At 27.0% G+C, this 24,611-nt stretch overlaps 1 protein-coding gene across 2 annotated transcripts; it reads left to right on the top strand.

Moving 5' to 3' along the window:
- The first annotated feature begins 9,522 nt into the window (after nucleotides 1–9,522).
- Nucleotides 9,523–23,854, top strand: LOC113793254 (uncharacterized). 2 transcript variants are annotated; one of them, XM_027343249.2, is made up of 5 exons: nucleotides 9,523–9,724; nucleotides 19,165–20,063; nucleotides 20,123–20,879; nucleotides 20,944–22,134; nucleotides 22,464–23,853. In XM_027343249.2, exons 1-4 carry the CDS (start codon nucleotides 9,664–9,666, stop codon nucleotides 21,720–21,722), a joined length of 2,496 nt encoding a protein of 831 aa, XP_027199050.2. In that variant the 5' UTR covers nucleotides 9,523–9,663; the 3' UTR covers nucleotides 21,723–22,134; nucleotides 22,464–23,853. The 2 variants fall into 2 exon arrangements, with proteins under 2 accessions (XP_027199050.2, XP_027199051.2); XM_027343250.2 differs by lacking the exon at nucleotides 9,523–9,724 and adding an exon at nucleotides 18,966–19,008 and having other exon boundaries at nucleotides 22,464–23,854.
- Nucleotides 23,855–24,611: the final 757 nt, after the last annotated feature.

Here is a 24,611-nt window from a genome sequence, read left to right as displayed (position 1 = left end):
ATTTCAATTTCCGAATTTCATAATAATAATCATCTAAATAAACATTAGTTTTAGATGATTAACTTTGTTTCTCACGAATTAGTATGGTGATGAAATTTTTGGAAGCATCACAAACAAAATAATAATAATTTAAATCATTGGAAATTGAAAAAAAATTCAACAAAAGATGAGATATCCAATTACATTTGAATAAAATATTGAATTGCATACGCATTTTGTTGTTGTTGTTGTTGTTTTGTTTTTGTGGATCCGATTACCGTGTTAGATGATTAAAATGAAATACAGTACATTACTGGATTATCGTATAATTATTTTTTTTGTTCTAAAATCCATCTTTCACCATCATATACATAATGCCAATGTCAAACATTAGATTAATTAATTTCACACAGACACACGATCACCAAAATAGAAAAAAATGAAAACATCCCACATATAATAATGATTTGGACGCCTATTTTCGGATGATACATTGAAAATTGTGATGATGATGACGCACACCAAAAAGTAACAATACAATTTGCATATAATATTTATGTTTCAAAATATGAATCTGTTTGTGTAGGTACGAAGCAAGTTGACCTTAGCCAATTTAAGTTATTTTAAATATTTTTTTCCTAACTACTTTTTTTCATTATAATCAAATGTATAATTTTTGTTTGAGAATAAAATTACTCATCTAAAATAACGAAAGTGTTTGATTTTAGCCTAATAGAACATTCGAAAAAGATAAATTCAAATGTGTATGTACAATACTCTCAATTACGAATACGAATATAATATGTATGAAAGAAAAAAAATCGATTTATCATTCAATTTTTTCTTCTTTTCCATTCAGTTGTGTGTGTGTTTCTTACATTCAACTAACAGGAAAAAAAGTTATGAACATTTTTGGTATCGTTATCTTGGTTCTTTTTTGTTTTTTTTTCTTGAAGAATTTTTCTCTAAGTTTTATAGAATGATTCCAACAGTGCTATCATCGTTAAATTCAATAGACAAAAATTATCTACTTTTCTTTCAAGAGTCATTGGCCGCCAAATATCAAATCTTGATCATACTGTGTGAAAATGGTCGAAGATCGTTTTTTTGTACAAACTTTAGAAAATGGAAATCTTTTCTTCTTAACCATCATTATTGTCGATGAATTGTCAATTGACAATGAATGAATGAATGAATTCGATGAAAAAACGATCAACTATTTCATTTGATCGGGTATTTGAGTTGTTCTTATCATATCATGATGATGATAAAAAAAATTGATGTTAATGTAGGAAACAAAAATATAATGAGATGCACGTGTGCTTCTTATGTCGGACGCAGATTTCACTATTGGATCGAATTTTCAAATGTAATAAATAAATATGAAAAAAATTGACGGACACAATGACGATGAACATTGAATTTTTTCTGTGAAAGTATGTGTGTTCCATGTTTGGTTGGCCGGTTTGAACAGACAAAACATTGATGAATGGATATTCAATGAATTGAATGTATTTGAACATTTTAGGCATTTTTCATTCTTAACTTTTTTTTTATGATTCTTATTGTTATAAACACTAACCATATATAAATGATATATCCATTGACAAATGAAATGTCCATTTTAAATAAATGATGATTCTGAAGATGATTTTCGTATTGTTGTATTAATGTTTTTTCTCAATTTATAGTTTCGTATACCGAATATCGATATTAAAAGAAATCCTAAAAATTTAATAGTAAAAACATTGGCATCTTGTTATAAAAATCGGTAGTCAATATCGATTATCAGAATAATATGATTTGAATCATGATCACAATAAATGATAATGATGATCATGACAACAGAACCAATTTCTTTTGAGGTTTTATAATTCACATTAGATTTGACAGGCTGAATGCTTTTTCCCCACACAACTTGTTCAAACAAACAATTGTAATGACGTGCGCGTGCCATCATCATTTTAATATAAAATTTAAACATGAACTTATCATCATCGACTAATTGGATTCAAAAAAAAAAATGATGTAACTATAAACCGGAGATTGTCAGACCCAGAATTGACATATACAAACTTCGAATATAGAATACAATCATATCATCATCGCTTCAGTGATTGCATTTTTCGAATCGGTTATTTGTTATCAAGATCGGGAAAAAATGACGACTATGGATGCAAATGGATCGATCGATCAGGATAAAAAGTGGATCGATATTTTGAATGATGGACAGTTAATTACTAATACTGAATTTTTTCTTCTGTATCCAAGGCACACACGCACACATTTGATGATAGACAGATGAAGAAAGAAAAATATCTGAAAACACACAAAATGCCGAATTTTGGAGTTTTGTTGACAATAATTATTCGTTCGAATTTGAAAAATATCTAAAGATTGTAATCACATGATGAAAAAAAAAGAATGGAACTAAAAGAATAGCTTGATCATATTAAAGCTAACTGAATCAATTTAAAACAAATATTGAATACTTTTAAATTATATATTCCAATACTAATATAAGAAAAAAAAATCTTTAGGTCTTTTTCATTGGATCAGATCACACCCATTCAAATTGAACAATTATCAGCTAGTTTTCAAGAATTTTTTATTTATTGCTGCAAGTTAATAATTTTTTATTATTGAAAATTGTGCAACATATTTATGTAATTTCAATCGCCCAATGATTTAATATTTGCTACGTATGAAAAAAAAACTGTAGCAAGCATTAGATTTATCAATTGATTATTGATAATAATAATAATAATAATGATATTGTCGTGATTGAATAAATTTCAATAATTCAAATCTTCAAGAATACAAATATATTTAGATGAAATCTTATTGGAATCAATATGTTAGTAATTGTATCAATTAGATAAAAATTTACTTTTACAATATCACGATCGATAGCAATGTGTGAATGACACAACATGTGAAATCAAACAATCATCAATTGACCTATCGAACAGAAAGAAAAACAAAACCAAATAAACAATTGAATTGTTTGTTTTTTGTTTGCCTGAATCAAGAAAAATTGTTTGTGATTTTTCACAAAGAAAATTTTTCATTCTTAAAAAAATCGCAAATTGTTTGTGGTATCAAGTGAAAAAAAAATGAAAAAACAAAACATTGTTTTATCACTTCCTTAACGAAATAAAAACAAAATTTATAAACAATGTTCATAAACAACAATAACAAAACATATCTTGGAAAAAATACGATTTATGTTTTAAAGAAAAATCGGCTAAAGTGATTTTTTTTCATCAAATAAAAAAAATGAAAACAAATTTTAAAATTTAAATCACGAGGCCAATCACAAATAGGTATAATAGTGTGAAAATGAATTTGTAAATGGAAAAAATTGATTTTCTTTTCTCATAGCATATTTGTTCTGGAGCACATAGTTTATTTGATTTTTGTTTTGTGAAGGTTTTCTGCATAGACAAAATTGAAGATTCATCCGCCAACTGTTTATGAATAAATAAATAGATTCAGTGGATTCCGAATCGAAACAGAAAAAAAACACCGATTTAACATTCATAATTATGAACACCCCGAATAAGATTGAACCCTGAGAATCAGATGTCTGGACTAAATTGGCTATTTGTTGTTGTTGTTGTTTTTTGGCTTCTTCGATATTGTTTGTTCATAGTCTTAGTTTTATCCACTGCAAGGACGATGTTTCTTTTCTTTTCCACATTTATTTAAATCTAATTTACTAATAATAATGGAGATAGTATTGTTGTTTGCCATTTGTTAATCGTTCTATGAATATAGTTTTGAAAAAAACAATCAAAACTTGTCTAAAATGATTATAAATGAATGAAACAAAAAACAAAACAAAAAAAACAGATTAAATTGAATTTGAAAATTCATAAATTTAGCAATTATGAACATCAAGCTGCCAGTAATGTACATCAAATAATCATGATGCATATTTCCATTTTAATTCATTCAAGTATATATTGAAAATGGATTCCGCAAATACTGGAAATAAAAATTTCAAAATAGTTTAATTTGTCAGAATAGAATGTTTTGATTGATTTTTTTTGGCCAATATTCATGTTTCAATATTATGATGGGAGTGAAATTAAAAATAAAAACTTCCGATAACTCTAAATAATTAATTCAATCCATTTTCATTAGCTGATTTGTCAGTGATCTAACCACCGCCTTTCGAATAATTTTTTTTTGCCAAATTCAGGGACACATTAACTTCAATCAATCATTGATATATCCAAAAAAAACAACACAAAATGAATATCATGATATCGAAAAATTTTGGATGGTGAAAACATAAAATCAATTATTGTGACTGAATCTATTGTTTAATTAAAATCATTATGCGATCTGGTTTCGTCATCATCAAACATTTAATCGAATTTGGTCAGCCAAAAAAAAAGTTTCAATTCAACAAATTGGTGAAAAAATTGAATTGTGAATATACACAAAAAAAACCTTGAATACACATTTTGATTGTATTCGAAAAGTTTTGTTCTTTTTTTTCTTATTTCAAGTGAATGAGATTTTACACATTCAAGAAAAAAAACGAGGATGGTTTCAATTGTGAAAAAGAAACAAATTGAATATGCACTAAATATTCGAATAATTTCAACAATTAATTGTCCTTCATTCTCGGTGGTCTTTTGTTGGTGGTCCATTTTTGTTCAGTGAAAAGCATTTATCGTTTTTGTTTTGTTTTGACAGATTGGATTGAAAAAAAAATTGGCAATCCAATAATAATTGATCGACAAATGAAAAACAACAAAAATCATTAATTATGGATATGTTAATTCAATTTTCATATTTGAAAATTATTATATTTCGATTTAACATCAAAGAAACCAAAAAAAAACATCATCATAATAAAATAGAATTGCATTAATGCAGAAAAACTACTAACAATTTAAACATAGGGTTTGAACATGTTGATTTGGAATAAAAAAGAAAAGAAATTCAATTGAATATCATCAAAAAGAATGTCTATTAAAATTTGAACTAAAATGGTTATGAAAATTATGATTTTTGAAATGAAAAAGAATCATTATTATTCTTATTATTATGATTAGATTATAATAATAACCGTCCAAATTTATTCATCGAAAAAATGTGTTTGTTTCTTTCTTTCTTTTCGACAACCACTTCTGAATTGAATTCAATAAGTGTTTAGTCATTTTTTTTGATGCAATTAGTGTGATACAATACATACTCTCGGATTATTAAAATTTTCACCCGGATTTATAGTGTTCAAATTATTGTATATGAATAATATTTTTGGAATGTTAATGCAAATAAAAAAGAAATAGACGATCGATCAATCAGTAACAAATCTACTAATGGAAGAAATATTTCACAAGGACAATAAACAGAAAAAAAATTTCTTCACATCCAGCTACAGGGTGTAGGATGTTGAATAGATGGATTTATGGACTTATATTCTCAAACTGAATATCTATTGTCCAGTGCGAATGGAAAAAAGTTTAGAATAGACAAAAAACTAGAACTTTTATTTTTAGGAAAAAAACATTGAATTGAATTTTTTTTCTTTGTTCACCACACTGTCCATATTTTCGATTTGTATGAAAAAGTAAGTGAATATAAAAAAAGACCAAGAACTTTTATTTGGATGAAAATATAAAAAAAGAAAATATGTACAGATTAGATCATGGATGTTGACTTTTTTTTAAATATGAACCGATTGTTGTGCAAATAAATAAGAATTAATAAATTGGAAAAAAATGGTGAGAAAATATAAGAGTATATGACAAAGAAAAAAAGAGAGAAAGAAAATCACCACTTTCCGGAAGGCTTGCCATCAATTTTCTTTTAAAAAAATGAATGCTTGACATTTTGACCATTTCTTTCAATTTATTTATTTATTTTTTACTAAGAAAAAACGATTCAATGAAAAAAATAAGCATTTTTTTTGATGGCAAATAAATGGACTGAGAGCGAAAAAAAATATTGATGCGACTAGGAAATTATTATTATTTCATTTTTCTTTTTTGTTCATCTTCAAATTAAGTTTCACCGATATAATTCTAAATTATGGTGACAAATTTTTTCCCATCATTATTATCATTAGGAAAAAAAATAATGATGTCATGATGAAAATTACATCACCTCATATGTGTTGATCGATGATCATGAGGATTTTTGTTTTGATACTATTCATTTGAATGGATGAATAGGAAAAAAAGGACAAATTAATTTGAATGAAAATCAATCATTAAAATATCTGAACAATATTCGAATCAAAGTGAGAACATGAAATATTTTCAACACGATAGCGTGAATATTAGATTTATATTTTATATTTCTGAAATCCTTTTGTAGTTTATTCACGTTTTTTATTATTAATAATGTTTGTTATTATTGATTGATGTTGTCGACAACATCAGCAAGGATAATCGAAGAAAAAAAATCAACAAACAACAACAACAACAAAAGTCACAAATCAATGAGAAAAATAAAACAGAAGAAAATCGATTAAAATTCTGATTAAATCAAATGAAATGATAATCGTTAATCGTAATTGATACAGAATAATTTCATTTTAATTAAAGATTCTCTAGATTAAAGGTTTATTTTTAAATTAGAAAAGAATAATCAAACAAAGTTAGAAAAAAATGATCATTAACCTTGAATAATAAATTTCGAGACATGAATTTGTTTTTTTTCGGAAGGGATACCGCCAATATTATTGACAATATGTATTTCAAAATCATTATTGTTTCTGACTTTTTGGATATCAAATGTTCCAGGATGGCCAAACCTTTTTATTTATTTCAGATATGAATTTTTGTTTATACTTTTCATTCAACCGAAACGAAAAATTCGTAGTTCCATTATTGAAAAATAACAATATTGAAAATGCACGAAAAGCAAAATCGATGAACCGCCTTTTTCAAGGTAACAAGGTCGTAGTCGCCATTACCATTATCGATGATTGTTCATCGATTCGTACATCAAACATGAATTTTTATATACGATGTGTCACAAAAAAAATTCAACAAAAAAAGTCAAATTCAATTAATCAAAAAAAATGCTTTCTTGATTGTCGAACATTGATAAAATGAAAATTCATTATGTCAATTTTGATGAATTTTTTTTCAATACAAAGGTCAATTGTCATGTTAATGACAAGTGAAAACATTTTATTTGTTTGTTTTTTTCTTCATTTATGAGAATATAATAACAATAATTATCTGAAGTTTTAACAAATTCAAAATTCGGATTCACTGACGTTAAAATGAGAAAATTGAATTTCCTTTCTTTTTTGAATCAATCATTTCGTCACTCTAGCATCATCATCATATCAGTAGGTCTTAGCACCTGCTGTTCATACTAAAAACCATTTCCATGTCAATTTTTGTTTTTGCATTTAAAATTCAGTCAGTTTTGTTTATTTTATTATGATTATTATTCATATAGTAATATGATTCTGGAACACCAAGCGAGTATGCTTGTTAACCCGCATCTCTTCTGTATTCATTCTTTTTTCTTTGTTTGTCAGCATTGAATATTTATTTTTCTTTCCAAATAATTGATTAATTGATTTGATTTCAATTTTTGTTTTGTTTCACAGAAAAAAAGGATCACACAATGGATTTTTTTTTATTTGGAGTAGAAATAAACATTTGCTTTGATTATAAATATTAATGTATGTGTGTGTTTTATTTATATATTTGGACAACAATAAATGATAATTTAGAAACAATGTCCAATGGACTAAACAATTTTTTTGTTTTATTTACAAGATGATATTGCGAAACTCTGTGTTCCTGGAACATGATTGATTGCCAAAGAAAAAAAATGATTCATAAGATAGATCTGAATTTCTATTGTTTGAATAGCTTTTATACAACAACAAAAATGTTATCAAAATCTAAATGAAATTAATTGGCTCAAATAGGCTGTTTTTTTTGGTGAAATGTTGGAATCTTTTGATAGTAACGAAATAAAAAATGAAAACCTTTGATTTTGATGATAATTAGTATATGATATGATGATGATGAGCATTGATTAAATGAAATAGAATAGAAAACTTTTACAGCCGACAAAGACAATAATAATAATATGATGATAATAATCGTGACCATGTGAAAATGTGAAATGGAATGAACAAAATACATTTCATTGTTACCATTAGTGGATTCAGTTTTCCACATCATCATGGATCATCTATTAAGAAATGACCACAAAGTGCCAGTCACAATATGAACAATAGATATTTGAAGTGGCTAAATTTGAAGTGATGATGATGATGATGATGATTTTCATCAACACATCACATTCATCTGGATGATGGCCAAACATGATGTTCAAATATAAAAAAGAGTTTGATTGTTCCAACATCATGACTCCTTTTTTTATTTGTTCATTTCCATTCATTAGGTTCAAGGTTTATACCGTGGAAGTTATTCTTCAAAAAAATTCTTATGTATAATTTAAACTTTGATAGCTGTAAAATTTAAAATCGATAACTTTCATGAAAATGAATTGTTTTCAAAATGTAAGATATTTATTCGTTGTATGGCATAAAGCATGTAATGAAAAAAACCGCCTTGTATTGTTTTTTTTTCAAAACAATTTCATATTCTCTTTTTTTGGTTTGAGATTGTTGTGAAGCCAAATTTAAGAGAGAGTGAGAGAAAGTCTCTCTCTTAAATTTCTGAATGTCTCTCTAAAAAAAACATCTATTCAACCATACAGGCCGTAGATAGATGATACAAGCTGCCATAGTTATTGTCATCGACATACAAACACACAGAAAGTTTGTCGATTTACCTGTTTATTTTCACTCATCATTACTAATCATCTTGGAGTGTTCCAGAAAAAAAATTCTCATTCATTCCTATTTTGTGTTTAGTGAAAAGAGAAGTGAACACTTTTGCTATTATCTATAATCATATCGGGTTATCTATCATTATCAATCGATATTTGTGTATGGATTATTTCTATCTCTCTCTCTCTCTCTCTTGTTCATCTTTTCTCTGTCAAACGAAAATACAAAAAAGAAAAATACAACCATCTTCTTAAAGATCATCAATTTTCTTCAGCTATTGATAAAGAAAAAAATCATAGGATCCATCATACCAAAATAACAAAATCAAAATATCCGGAGACTATCGGTCATTTTTTAAAACAGTGATCGTTCTGGTGAAACAAGTTTTTCTGTTGTTGTTAATGTTTGTTTAGCTAATTTTAGCTATATTCGTCTTTTTCTCTTTTGCTTTCAATTTTGTCTATAACCGGTACCACCAATCAATTATTGAATTGTTGCTGGCAGATTTCTTTTTTTCTTCTTTCTCATTTTGAAAATTTTTCTGTTGTTGTCGAACTACTTGGGATGAAATTAGTCTTTGTTGCTGTTGTTAATGAATCGATATTATCTTAAAACTAAAATCCACAACGTACAACAGAATATTCATGTGAATTTACTGATAATCAACAATTTGTCAACATTCTGTTGCTCTGTTCATAATAAACCAATTGTGTTCATATTAAATATTGATTGCATAATATCAATGCTTTCAATGAGTTTTTATAAAGTGTGTGCTAAAAAATCACATGAATGCATGTGCTATTGTTTTCATGTTAGATTCTTATGTGTTTAGTTGATCGATTTGTCATATTATTTCAAATACTGTACAATCAAATAAAATTTTATTCATCAAAATGTTTTCACAATCATCATTAATCTTTTCAACATTATTTGGATCATTATTATTGTTGCTTGGTAAGTAAAGCTAGAACCAAACAAAGAAAATCCGAACGAAATTGAATACAACCTAGTTCAAGTTTCTTGTTTGACAATGAAAACATTGTAATGTTATATAATCATGTATTTCAATATTGTTTGAATATCAACGAATTTCAAAGGTTAACCCTGTAATTATACAGTTATTTTAAGTGCAACATAATTTCTGTGAACATATATGATACAAGTTTGTTTACATGGCCATAACTTTCAAAAGAGAAATTGACATTTTGATATTGATATTTTTTATGGAGATCATTTTACTTATATAAGATTTTTTTCACATGTATAATTCATTTCAGATATAAATAGATATTGGATTCAGGCTTTTGATTCAGGTTGTTGATGATGATGATATTCAGATCATTGTATTGAAACTTCTAATTTTTTCATTGGTCTCTTTTATTCAATGTCAATAATTTTTAAAATAAAAAGTAACAATAAATTTTTTACATTCAGTGAAATTTAAAGAAAAAAAAACACGATCGCCAATATGAATCATAATTTATGAATGTTTTCAATTGTAATCATTATCATTATCATTAACATCATCATCATCATCGAATCAATATCCGATCATTATTTTATGCTAATAACAATAATGTACTATCTTTATTTGAAGGATTCTATAGAGAGGGATAGTGTGTGTGGTGGACCTTCGACTTTTTTTTTTCTTGCACTCCAATCACCTATCTTTCTATTGTTTTATTTTTTTCTCGCTACTTATTATTATTATTATTATTATGAACGTTGTTAATAAATTGATGATGATGATGAATTTCACACTGAAATAATATTCATCAAGATTCATTTATTCATTCAAGCTGAACACATGCATGCATGAAGAGTAAGAAGAAAAAGAAAGATTAATTATCATTACTGCTTGTTTTTTCCTTTTTGATGATGATGATGATGATCAGATTTATTGGTCGTTAGTATTCCATATAGATTAGCGAAATGATTTTTTGACGCGACAGAATAGAATATTTGTGAGTGTGTGCATTTTTGTCAATTTTTATTCGAGGACATGATTTTTTTTCTCTTTTTCTCATTGTCATTGTCAATCTAATCACGTAAAAGTTAAAAATTCTCGCATCATCGTAAAGATGCCAAAAAAAAATCATGAATTCTTGTCTTAAAATACCAACAAAAAAATAACAACAACAAACAAACTTCTGTGTTATTATATTTATAAATGATGAAATTATAATTGTTCATCATCATAATCATCATATATCGTATAATAAACATTTTCAATGACAATAATTATATTTTGTTTGCATGCAATGATATTTATACAAACCTGGAATATAATTCTTTTTGGTTGAATACAAAGCAAAACACAAAAAAAATGATTGTGAATTGAAACTCTATAGAAATTATAAAAACAGGATAAATTTTGATAAATAACGTGAAAATTATATTTTTTCGAATGTGAAAAAATTAAAAGGAAATCTGTTTGTTTGGAAAACAATGTAATGATTCATGATAGCACGGTAAAAAGCAATAATTTTCAATTTCAATGCAAGCAAAAAACACGATATAATCACGAATATTTTTTTTTGTCTATCATCACTATCGTTTTATTAAATATTAAGTATACTTGCACGTGCAAAATCTTCATCATTTATCGATGTATTGTTTTTCATTATAATGTTATTACTATAGGCCATTTTTTAGAATCTATGAATGGAAAAAAAATTGTCATTTATTAATCTATTTAATTAATCAATCATCGAAATTATTGAAAAAAAGAATAAAAGATCGTGGCAGGTGATTAACACCATGTAATTATCATCATCATCATTGTTCTGCCCTTTAGGTATAAAAAAAAATTTTGCATGCGACTTTAATTCACTATTAATGATTGATTGAATTTATCAAAGCAATCAATCAATCTATCAAGAGCTGTCAAACAAAAAAGAAAATATTTATTTGTGACATAATCTTAATGTAATGGCATTTGTTTAAATCACATTATTTCTATTCGAAATGAAATTTATTTCTTGCCATTCAAAACAAATATATGAAATTATCTTAAACTCAGTAATCACCGTCATTATTAAAATGAATTGAATTGAATAAATGTTGAATGAACAAAAGTGTCCAGGTGTAAATCATTTTGATCGTTGTACCGATGATGATGGAGATGTCAATAGTGAAAACAAACAATGAAAAAAAGGGCAAAAGATTGTTTTGATTCACAAATGGATCACGGAAAAAATAATGGCGTAGGCAGAATAAACACAAACATTCCTTTGTGTATTTAAGTTTATTGTTTGTGTTGATTTAGATTTTAAGATTTGTTTGTCGCGTGATTGTTTATATGAATCATTCGACCATCCATTCCGATTCAGAAACAATCATTTTCATTTCATTTAATACATCTTGTTTGAACTAAAAATAATCCACAAATCTTAATAGAGTGAATAAGAAAAACAAAATCTTTTCGATTTGGTTTGTAAGATAAAAATCTATCAAATCAAAAAGATTTGCGGTCGAATAAATTTTGATAACGATATCGAGATTTTTGGATATTTTGCAAAACAGGAAGCAATCCGATCATTCAAACAACGATGATGATGATGATGATGATGATGGTAAAATGAAAACTGAAAATCTAATCAAAATCGAATTCGATTTGTATCTATCGTTCCAATTATATATAAGCCAAGTGGAAAGAAAATTCATTTGTATCAATTCCATGAAACTGATAATGTCAAAATTAAACAGACAAAAATTTCACATTTCAATAATCTATGGATATTGTCGTTTAATTATTGATTTACATTCAACATCAAATTGGAATTTGTTGTCATATTAATTAAAAATTTTTTTTAACAATCTGATAAATCATGATTTTCAAAAAAATTCAATTAATAAATTGCAATTGGTGACAGTAATTATCATATAATTTGTATTCAATGTAGACGATCATCAAATCCAGTAAACAAATGTAAATTTTGAAATAACGAATAATGAAAAACAAATTGTACAAAGTAAATGCATGATATCATCTTAAGATTTTTTTTGTTTCAAGTTTCAACAAACAAACAACACGTGTCGACATTTATGACTATGATGATATCTGTTTCTTTTTCACAAATTGATTAATTATCAAATGCATACAGTCAAGGTAACAAAAAATCCAATTAATTCAACACTAATAATTTAGAAATAAATGATGAGCAATTTTTCATTCTGTTGTTTTCATGTCAACAAATTCATCAAATTCATCAAATGTATCAAATTGTTTCATTTTGTCAACGATTTGTTTTCAATATTTTGTCATTACAAGTGTCCTAAATGTAATTTATTTAATATTTTAGTTCAATTTCATTTCAATCATGACTGAATCATCACAATTTTTAATGAAAATAAAGATTAGTGCAAAGCGAAATATTCTTGTCCCAAATTCAAATATTTTACAAGAAAATTTCTCATTATTATGCAAATATATTTTTTTTCTATTGCGAAGCAAAAAGTTTAAATCCAATTAAAAAAAATAAATAAATAAGGAAGTCATCATTTGTGTGTGCATGTGCATGAAGAATATGTCACTCTCTTTTTTGTTTAGATTTATATTACAATTTAATAGTGACAACAAAATGGTGTTCCACTTGTTATTTTGTTCATGTCAAAGATTTTCTTTTTTCAAACAAAACAATATAATTATCTTTGATGAGATAGGAAGAGAAAAATTTTTATAGTGACCACATCTTGAATGACATTTATCCGAATTATCATAATCTGATAATAATCTTTATTGTGATGGACGCACATGCATAATCTAGATCAGTGCTTCTAAAATTGTTGATCGGTGAAATTTGACAGAAAAAGCTCAGGTTCTATGATAGGACCAACAAATATTCAACATGCTAATACTTGTTTTATAATTAATAATGATTCATGAAATTGATCGAATTCTTTGTTCGACCATCAATAAAGGAAACAAAAAAAAATGTTTAGTCAGTTAATGAAATTAAACAACAACAACACTGAAAGATTTGAATGAATATAAGACCTTAGTTTTGAAAATTGAATAAAAAAACTGATCAATAAAAATATATGAAGAGTAAATCCAAATCGAATTGAAAAAAATTTTGGATTAACCTTATTAACTTTCAACAATCATTATTATGTAAGTTTGCTTTCAAGATGGATCTCTCTGTGCTAAAAGAAATGAAAAAAAACGACAAAAACTCATCATTTCTTTCGTTTTGCATAACTTGACAACGATTGATGGAATGAAATATTGAAAAAAATAAATTGAAAATCCACGTGTGGTCAAAACAAAATTAAAAAAACATTCACTAGTTTTTGATTCGATTATATTGAAGATGCCATTCAAAAAAAATTTTTGATTCAAACTATTTGAAATTTGCATGTGGATGATAAAGTACTTTTCATCACTCACTCATAATCATTATCGAACAGACATAAATCAACCTGATTTACTATTAACATTAATCATTATCGAAAAAAAAATATCAATCAGTTTCTCAAAAATTGATATAATCAATTCAAATCATCTAGTATTTTAGTTGATCTATTAAAGAACAACATTTGAAATATGATTGATAGACGTTTTTTTCAGGAATGAATCCAAAATTTTGTCAAATTTTTGTTTTTTTCCATAATATTCGATTATGCTGACAAATTATGCAAAATTTTCTTTTTTTTACATTGATATAAAACATCTGACTGTTATTGTTAATCATAACAATAAGAAAAATGATTAATCAAATGCTACTAATAAATCATCAAATCAATGTGGTAAAGTCATTTCCTCAAGACAATCAACATTAAATATGAAAAAAATAATAATTTAAAAGCCATCATCAACATGTGGAATGTCCATGAATGATTACGAATGTTTACCTGCGTGACAATTAGCCCTGATTACAATGGTGGGGAGGAGATTCATGTTATATAACATTTCTAGTTATCATTTTTGTTTGTTGTGTTTCATCATCATTTAGTAGAAAAGATGATCTTGACAGACAAAAGAACTTTGTCTTTATGCTTGAATGCTTTGATCTTTTTTTGTTGATGTTGCAAGCAATAAAAAAAATCAAAATATAGAATAAAACAAGTTTATAAACAGAAAAAATGATGATTTTTGATTTAAAAATGAGAAAATTATGAAAAATTATAAATATTTTTGCAAAACTAAATCATTTAACACAGGTAGTTTTTTTCTCTCAGTTTGTAAATGCGTGTGTATAAATTAGGTCTCAATGATCGATCCAATAGGTCGATTAAATTTTACTAGATAAAATGCCAACAACAATAGTTGACAAACTTTTATGGAAATACTTTTTATCACAATTCCATACGATAATGTGTATGGTGCAGCACTTGAATCTAGTTCAAACACACGAGATATCACTTTGTTTTTAGTGTCATTCATTCGGAAATTTTCGTTGTTTTTTCTTCGCCATTGTATTATTGATTAATTGATTTTTTTTTTCTTTATTAAAGGTGGGAAAAATGATCAGTTTCGATTGATAAAAAAAATTGAAAATCAAAATGTTTTAGTTTTTTGATTGTTTGTTTGTGTTTTCCGATATAAGATCAGTAATCATGGAATTGGAAAAACAAAATGAAAGTTTTCTTTTTTCTTTTCATTGAATTTTAATGATGGATTTTGAATCTATCTTGTTTTGTCCAACTTTATATCAAAGAAAAAAATCAATTTTTTTCCCAAATGCACGAATTTGACTTGTTTTAGAAAACCAGACAAGAAAATTTTTCAACATTGATTGACAATGATCAATGTAGACAATGTTAAATTCGTTTGATCAGTAACATTAAGTTCATTCAATCGATGATCATTTTTTTTTCTTTCATTTATCATATTACATTAGAAAAGTTCGTTTCGATCATTTCATTCTATTTGAAATCCGACATAAGAAATCTCTTCGATAACCAACACATATGAACATCAGTGTCAGGAATTTCAAAAACAATTTTTTATATACGCTAACAAACATTTGAATGACTAAATGTAATAATGTTCATCATAAGAACAAAGCTTAGGGATTAAATCACTGTTTGTGATCTAGTGAAAACCGAAAAAAACCTATTAACTGGTATGGATCGACATTATAAAAAAAAATTCAACTATAGAACTGTACTGAACAAGATTCCGAAAAAAAAGAATCACAAAAATTGTTTGTGTTCATATGGGTAGGGATGTGAAAAAAAGAGAATTTTAAATTGGTTTTTGTATTTTTGAAAATCAAAAACAAAAACAAAAAAAAACGAAAACTGGAAATGATTGAATTGAGAAAAGGAATGAATTGGATTACAATGAAACAAATGGATTTTCATGCAGGGATTTTTTCAAATTCAAATTTTATACATTGTTCCTCCTAAAAACATTTATTCATTTATGCTGTGCATTACGAATGAATGAGACAATATTTTCAGGAACAGCTGTATCGTTTCATCGTATGTTGACAATGAAAATATTGTTCATCATCATTTTCCTTTTTTTCCACGATTTAGTTGATTTTTTTGTGTTGTTGCTGTTATAAGAATTCGAAGAATAAAAAGCAAAAAAATGAAAAACTTAACTAAAAATAGTTGCATAGATGATCATTTCACAATTTTCATTTTCATCATTAATTAAATTAATAATCAATCAACTTATGAATCGTTTATCGTTTTGTTCATTCATCGATCAAATTATTTTGAATGCATGACTTGCTGCTAATAATTGTTTCTTTTCTTTTCTTTTATTATGAATTGTGTTAGTGAGATCTATAGTTGATTTTCTAGTTTATAACATCGACATTGTCGAAACTTTCTAATTGATTTGAATTTTTGTCTGAAAAAAAAGAATAATAATATTTGCCAATAGACAATGTCTGTAGTTGTCATAGATATGATTATTATTTCCCAATTAAATCTGATTATTAACACTTTTTGTTCTCATTCTCATTTTATTTAATTATCATTATCAGCATCATCAAGTAATACAGCAGAAAAAACTTTCATAATTTATAAATGATTGCAAATTGAGCTGATTCTTATTAGTTGAGAAAATGAAATCTAATAATTTTAAACAGCCTTGAAAACTTTTGATTCTCGACAAAAGTTTATTGTATGATTGTAAGAGATTCTGATGAAAAAGATGAAAAAAATTGTCATTTTGACAATTGAAAATCTACCATTGTCAGATTTCCAATTAGGAAGGGTTTTCTTTCGAGTCGAATGTCAAATCATCAACACTTTTATTTCCATTCATATAAATTACACACAATGTTTCATTTATTTCAATTATTTTTATACGATTTTTGATTTCCATCATGAAAAAATTGGCTGTCATTTTGTGGCTGTTTCAATTCACAAAAAGAAAAATGATTCAAATATAGTCCAAGTGTCATCACATTAAAATAGAATGATATCTTTGGAATGTTTTTTCTCATAACCTCGATTGAAATCAATGATACAATACCTTGTAGAGAAAATCGTTAATATAAAATGTGACAAAGTGACAATTATAAAAAAAGAATTTAATGAAAAATAACCTCTTTATTTCAATCAAATTATTATTAATTAGATTTTCAAACTAATTTTTGTAGGCAGAAATCCGATTGTGGTCAATATTTTTTTTATTGATCACTAAAATGATTAGAACGTGGTTAATCAATTTCAACATTATAATCATTATGATCAAATGTAATAAATTAATTTATGATTTAAAAAATCGAATGATGATTTGAAGTTATAGGAAATCATTTGATTGAATAATAAATTATAGATATTAAAAACATCGACCAACATTGATACTCGAAATTCATATGGGAAAAAAGGTTTGATTACATAGGACAGACTAGAATCATCAATACTATCAATGATTATATAGATATTCACAATCTTTCCATCAAATATATTCATTTTTATGATTCAAATGTTTGATTGTCAATATTGTATTGATAAAATAGATTCAAATTAAAAAATGATTCAATTCTAAAATTTTGACTTAAAAAAATCCTAATCATTTATATAATTAATGAATTTGTTTAAGCAAAACAAAAAAAACAACACCAACAATAATCATATACAAATGTTGATCAATCATTTCGGTATACAAGATTTTTTAGTAACACAATAAACACAAAGTTTTATCTTTTATAACTTCCCAAACACATTAATCATTTGGGTAAAATTTGAACAAGAGAAAAAAACGTTAACCATGTTAACAAAATAATCAGTTATCATCGATTTCATGAGTAGTATGATAAAGTTGAACATAAATTTTCCAATATCACAATAATTGACGCTATCATAAATTGTTTGGATGTTCGATAATGAAAAAATTTTGACATAATAAACACAGATGTGTGTTCCACAAACCAAACTATAAATCGTTTTTTCCGGACACGATACATCTGGCCAAAAAAAGAGTTGAAAGGAATAAAAATTGATATTTATGATGCTGATGATTACAACAACAGGATAACAGAGTAAATTAACAACTAATTATTATATGTTGTTGTTTTTTTTTGCTTTCATCTTTTGGATATCATCATCAAAATTATCATGTTTTTTTCACCTTGTTGAAAATACGTATCATAGCGTATCATCCGTTTAAATGCACGCATATAATGATTTAAGGTGGAATAGATTTTGTAATCATTACAACATCGTTCAACACGCGGAAAAAGTCCATCATTTCCTTAACATCATGTAGCCAATGATGTAGATTTTTTTTTAATAAAAAAAATTAAAATAAATAAAAATTCAGAATTCATTAATAATTTGATTAGAAAATTATCTTCATCATTATTTTAGTAAGATTAATCAATTTTTGTCATACTAATCAAACCATTGTTTATATTTTCATTCATTTGAAAAAAATGGCTAAAATTGGCATACACCTATCTGTCTACATAATGAAAATTTCTCATGTATTTTTGTTTTGTTTTTGATGATATGATCAATTTGGGACAATGCATTTTTTTTGTCATGGTTCGTTCCAAAGAAAAAAATTGTAATCAGCTGACCAAGTTATTTTGTTTCTTTTGTTATCATGATGGATAATAGTGTTTATAAAATGAATAGAAAATATAAAGAAAAAGAACAAATTGACAATGACAAGTAGTGAAGAAACACGAAACAATAATGTGCCTTGAAACGAATGAATGAATGAATGGCCATTTTATTGGAGCAGACACAATGTTGAGGTAATATATTTTGGGATTGTTAGCACGAATGAATCAACATGGCTCATCAAGGATGTCGATCGATGTGTAATATAGTATTTTTTTTGTATTTTGACTTGAAATTCTCAAATATATAATATGGTTGTGTAATCAACACTTTTTTAGAATTTTCAGCATGATTTTTATTTATTCAAACATATTTATTCATTTTGTTGTTTTGTCTATTTATTTTCAAAAATATAGGTTTAATTGCCGATAGCCAACAACAACAATATTATGGATCACCACAATTACAGAGTAGTATTGAAGTTGCAACAGCAATGCCAACGGTTACTGTACGAGGATTTTTAAATTTTCGTACAACTGTTGATGGTACCGTGATTGTATTTACTCCATCACCAAATTCGAATACTCGTGAATCATCCGCAGCAACATTTACGACCACACAACCACCATCGATTAGATCAACACGTGTACCAATTGTCGAAGAGATTAAACCGACAAAACCTAGTGCTATTCCCACTTATCCTACCGGTTTGGTTACAGTACTTGGCGGTACTGTCGTCAATGAAGGTTCCACAACTGTTTACGAAACAAAAGTAATTGGTACCTATATTAGTGGTAAATATGCTCAAATCTTATCCAGTACCACAAAAGTTAAACCAAATGAAGATGTATCAAGCCCAACTGTACGACCAACTCAAACTTATAGCCATCACTCAAATGTTCGACCAACTCGAATGGCGCAACAACATCATCATAATTATCATGGATATCATAAACAACAACAACAACAATATTCAGGTCCTTCGCCAAGAGTTGATGAAGATCATCGAAATGAAGAAGAACATACAACTAATGCTATTACCGGAACGGCTAAAAAAATGCATCCACTTCGTGCTAAATCGATAAAATTGGTCGAAAGTTCCAAGGCTAGACATTTAAATGCTCGTCTTCAATTGAATCCATTGAAATCACGATGGGCAAAAATGAAAGACAATGCTGAAAATAATGGCAATAATAATAACAATGATGGCGAAGATAATTCGGAAAATCATAGCAACAATCCTAACACAAAAATACGACGATTAAAGATACTTGGATCGAAACGATTCACCTTGCCTGCAAGACAATCACCAAGAGTAAGTAAAAGTCAAAACTTGATCGATGAGAATCAATTACATTTTTCTTTTGTATCTAGGTTAAAATGAATCGATTCAAATCAAAATTACCGGCCACTCAAGCTGAAGAGATGCATCATTATCATAATTCGAAAGAACAGGAACTCAAGGATGAAGCAGCAGCAGCGGCAATATCCACCAATAATAATACTAATATCGAATCTGCAAAACAATCAATCGATGATGAAATTAAAGAAAAAATACTAGAAAATTTGTCATCAACCACGGATGTTTCTGCCAATGAAGATAATCATAATGAAAAAATAATAATCGATCCGTCAAAAGTTGTCAAAGAAGTTCAAACAATTACAAGTGAAGTGACACAACACGTTGAAGGTGATCATCTTCAAGTGAAAACTTTAACATTGACCACCACAATCGAACGAACTTTACATCCGACTGAATCGGAATTCGACACTCATCTAATCGCGCCAACATTAGATATTGTTGGCAATAATATTGAAGCTACATCCGTTCCTGAAACACCTGCCTTAGTCATTTCGCGTACTTATTCGGTAACCGAAAGAACAATGCGTACAACTGTTGTTCCAGTATTTGATGGAACATCAACACAAAGTCATACAGTTACCGAAAGTTTTTTCATTCGTAAATTAATCACTGCTTATCGAACATTGCCTCCCGGTGATATGATATTGATTGATAGTACCTCAACTTCGGCATTTAATCCACGGATGAACACTGAATTGATCAATGGTACCGATGTGGATGATTTATCAATGGCCGAACAACAAACTATTCAACCGACTTCAGTTGACTGTAAGTATATACAAATTATTATAATATTTCCAATGAATCATTAATTTTTTTATCCAATTTTCAGCAAACATTCTGCCCACTGAAATGCCTACGATTTTAGATGATAATATATTGAATGATGGTAATTTACAACAACAAATATCTGAATCATCAGATCAAATTGAACCAAGTTTATCGTTTGGTAATGTTGGACAAATGCCACAAATGATGGCATTTCCACAGCAACCAAATCAATTGGCCCAGCAATTTGATTTGAACAATCCTCTATTGTTAGCAGCTGTTCTTCAAAATCCACAATTAGCCGCACTTTATATCGGTTTACAACAACAACAACAAATGAAACAACCCACTCAATACAGTACAATCACAAAACCCACTAAAGTAATGCAAACGGAAACATTGTATAATACAAAATTGGTTAGCTATTATGATGGCCGACAAACACGATCAAGAACAATTTTGGAACCAACTGGAACAACCGAAAAACTTGTAAACACTTATACAACTGAAGTGATTCCGATCATCCCAAATAATAATCAATATGGAATGATGCAACAAGCACAATTTCAAAATATGTTTGCCACACAATTCGGCATGATGCCACAATTTCAAGTGACACCAACTTTACAAAGTTCAACCATATTGAAAACAATGACTACCGTCACTGAAACAACTATGACCAAATCAAAAGTCTACACATTAGTTTATAATGCATTCAGTACCAGATATCGTACGATAACAAGTACGAGTGTAATTCCAACAACTGTTACAACCGTATTGACTGAAACGATTCCACTCACGCCAAGTTCGAGTATCATTCCACAAATGAATTTCTTCGGTTAAATTTAATCGAATGAAATAAATTTTTTTAAATTATTGATAAAAAAGAGGAAAATTTCAAAAAAAACTTAAAACAAACAATTTTTCTCGATGTATTTGTTTCAGTATTGATTTTTTTAATCCTTTGTTTTTGTTGTAAATATTATCTGATTTAAATTTTACAAAAAAAAATTCATTGAAAAACTTCATTCATTTTCGATAATTCTGGGTCGATTATTGATTTATTAAAATACATAATTTTTTCATCTACTTTTTGCTCATCCACTCAATATATTATCACATCATTAACAGATTGGCATTCATTTTCTTTCTTTCTACAGCCTCCTTAAATATTCATCGCTAATTATACAGAAATTTTTTTCCAATTTTCTATGTAATGAAATTTTCATTTCCATTTTTTTCCACCAAAAAAAAGGTAATAATCATTATGGCAATGATCATCATAAAACACAAACATTTGGCATCCATATGAAATATTAGATTAATTTGAATATAAAATAATAATAAGTGAAAACAGAAAGATGAAAAATAAATAATTCTCCTTTTTTTAAAAAAAAAGAATTGTTTATTCTCAAGAAATCATGGAATATAATCTTTTTTTAATTCAAGAATCAAAATTCCATTAAGTCACGCACACACACATATATTTATGGACATTTCAAAGAATCATAATAGCATTACTATGATAAATTATATTAACAAAAAATTTTTTTCTTTTTTTCGTATTTGAAAAAAAATAAATAGGCATCCTTCATACGACATTTACTTATCATCATATTTGAAATTCAAGAATCAGAAAAAAAACATCAAGCTTTATTTTCACTGACACTACAAATGCCTTGAATAATTCCATTCTCATTGCGAAATATCAAACCAAGTGAGACAATCCAAAAGCTGTTTTTTTCCCGTGGTTCCACCACCATCATCATCATCATCATCATCACCACTCACACATTCGATCGATTATTCTACCAAAACACTATCTAAACATTGAGCTTTGATTTTTTTCATCGTCAATTTCATCGTTACTTTACAACAACTTTTAACATCCATCTGTTAAACGAAAAAAAATCTCGAGATAGTACTACTTGAAAATAAATTTGATTAAAAATCGTTTGGTTGTACCAATACATACCCTTCCATGGTGTTTGTTTTTACCAGCTTTAAGTTTTTTTTTGTTCGTTTGTTCCAAGATGATCAGATGATGAAGCTGAAAATAATCAATCAATGACTAAATCAATGCTGATGATGCCGACAACAGCGACTGTTATGTTAGAATCGTATCCAGATAGTTTTTTTTCATTTTTGGATCTAAAAATCTTCAAAAGTTTTTCTGTTTCACACTTTCTTTCGATATTTTTTTCGGGTTTGATAGTAGTCATCTGAAAATGAAAACTATGGAATCTTATTCAACAACATTGAAGTTTGAATTTCTTGCTTTTTGTTTTTCTTCTCATTTTGTTTCATATACATTACGATTCTTTTTTTTTATTTAACCAAAACAGAAAACCAATTCCTTTTATCAACATTTCATTCACATTTTTCCAAAAAAATAACATCCAAACACATCAAAATCTGTATGGTGTTGGTGATCATTTACGATTGTCTTCCTATTATTTTTTTCCTATTCTTGTTTGATTTCATCTAACGTTTGTCAAAAATGGATAATGGTAAACAAAAAAAAAAAAAAAAATAAGGACAACACACACAAACACATCAAATATTGCAAATGCTCAAATATATTACATTTTAAATCATATATGAAATTTCATTCTGGTTTTATCTTTTCAATGCCATTCAACACTTGAATTATAACACAACAAAAATACACATTATAAACAATTGAATTCATTCTGTATTATAAATGAAAAACATTATTATTATGTAGGTAAAAACTGTTACCTGAAAAAAACCAGAATAAAATACACTGTTTGGCATTCGATTATTTTGAATATTATTCTGTTATTGTTGTTGTTGTTTTTTTTTTTTGTTTTGTTTTTGACTCTTCTAAATGCCAAACACCTATATTTAATGTCAATAATACCTACACACAAACATTACTATATTTGACAATTTCAAAACACCATTCATTCATTCATTCAGGACAATTATTATTATTATCATTATTCTGTTATCAATTCTACATTATAATCAATGGGAAGTTTTTTCATTTTAAAAACGATAAAATAATAAAATTTAAATTGTGTATATAAAGATATTATTGATTAAGAATTTTATATATGTTGATATTATTTTTTTCGTATTTTATTTGAGAAACCATATGGCCAACATTTTTATTTTTGTTTGGTCCGGAAGCCAAAAGAATAATAACAACAACATAAAATACCGGAACATAATTTTGAAAATGAATGTTTCCGGCCTTTTTATCATATATGAAAGAATGTTTTTTTTTCAATATTGGTAACTAAAGCAAATTTGAAACAAAATTTCGAGCTAAACATAGCAAAAATGTTTTATGACTCATCATAATGATAATTATTTCAACAGTTTATGGGAAAGAAAGGGGAATGATGATAATTATTGAATTGTTTGTGTTTTTGTTCATCATCATCATCATCATTCTGGATCATGACGACAACGACAACAACAACAATGACAACAATCATCATCAGCATAATGTTCATAATAAGATTGATGCACAGCCATTTATTAAATGAAACTGTAAAAAAAAGAGTACATCATTTTGATGTTATGTAATCGTATATAAAAACTGAATCGCTGATTTAAATAAACAAAGCAATGTTTTGTTCCATGATGTTTATAATGATGATGACGATGATGATGATAAGGATGATTATAGCATTGTTTCATATCTTTTGGCCATGTATGAAGAATATTATTATTATCATCGTATTGGATAGGTTTTTCATG

Source organism: Dermatophagoides pteronyssinus, unplaced genomic scaffold (assembly GCF_027571235.1).
Source record: "Dermatophagoides pteronyssinus isolate colony J.1.1.1.1 unplaced genomic scaffold, Derpt_VIB-CSIC_2022.12 sq0001, whole genome shotgun sequence".
In the NCBI taxonomy this organism is placed as follows: Eukaryota; Metazoa; Arthropoda; class Arachnida; order Sarcoptiformes; family Pyroglyphidae; genus Dermatophagoides; species Dermatophagoides pteronyssinus.
This window is presented reverse-complemented; position numbering and strand designations above follow the sequence as displayed.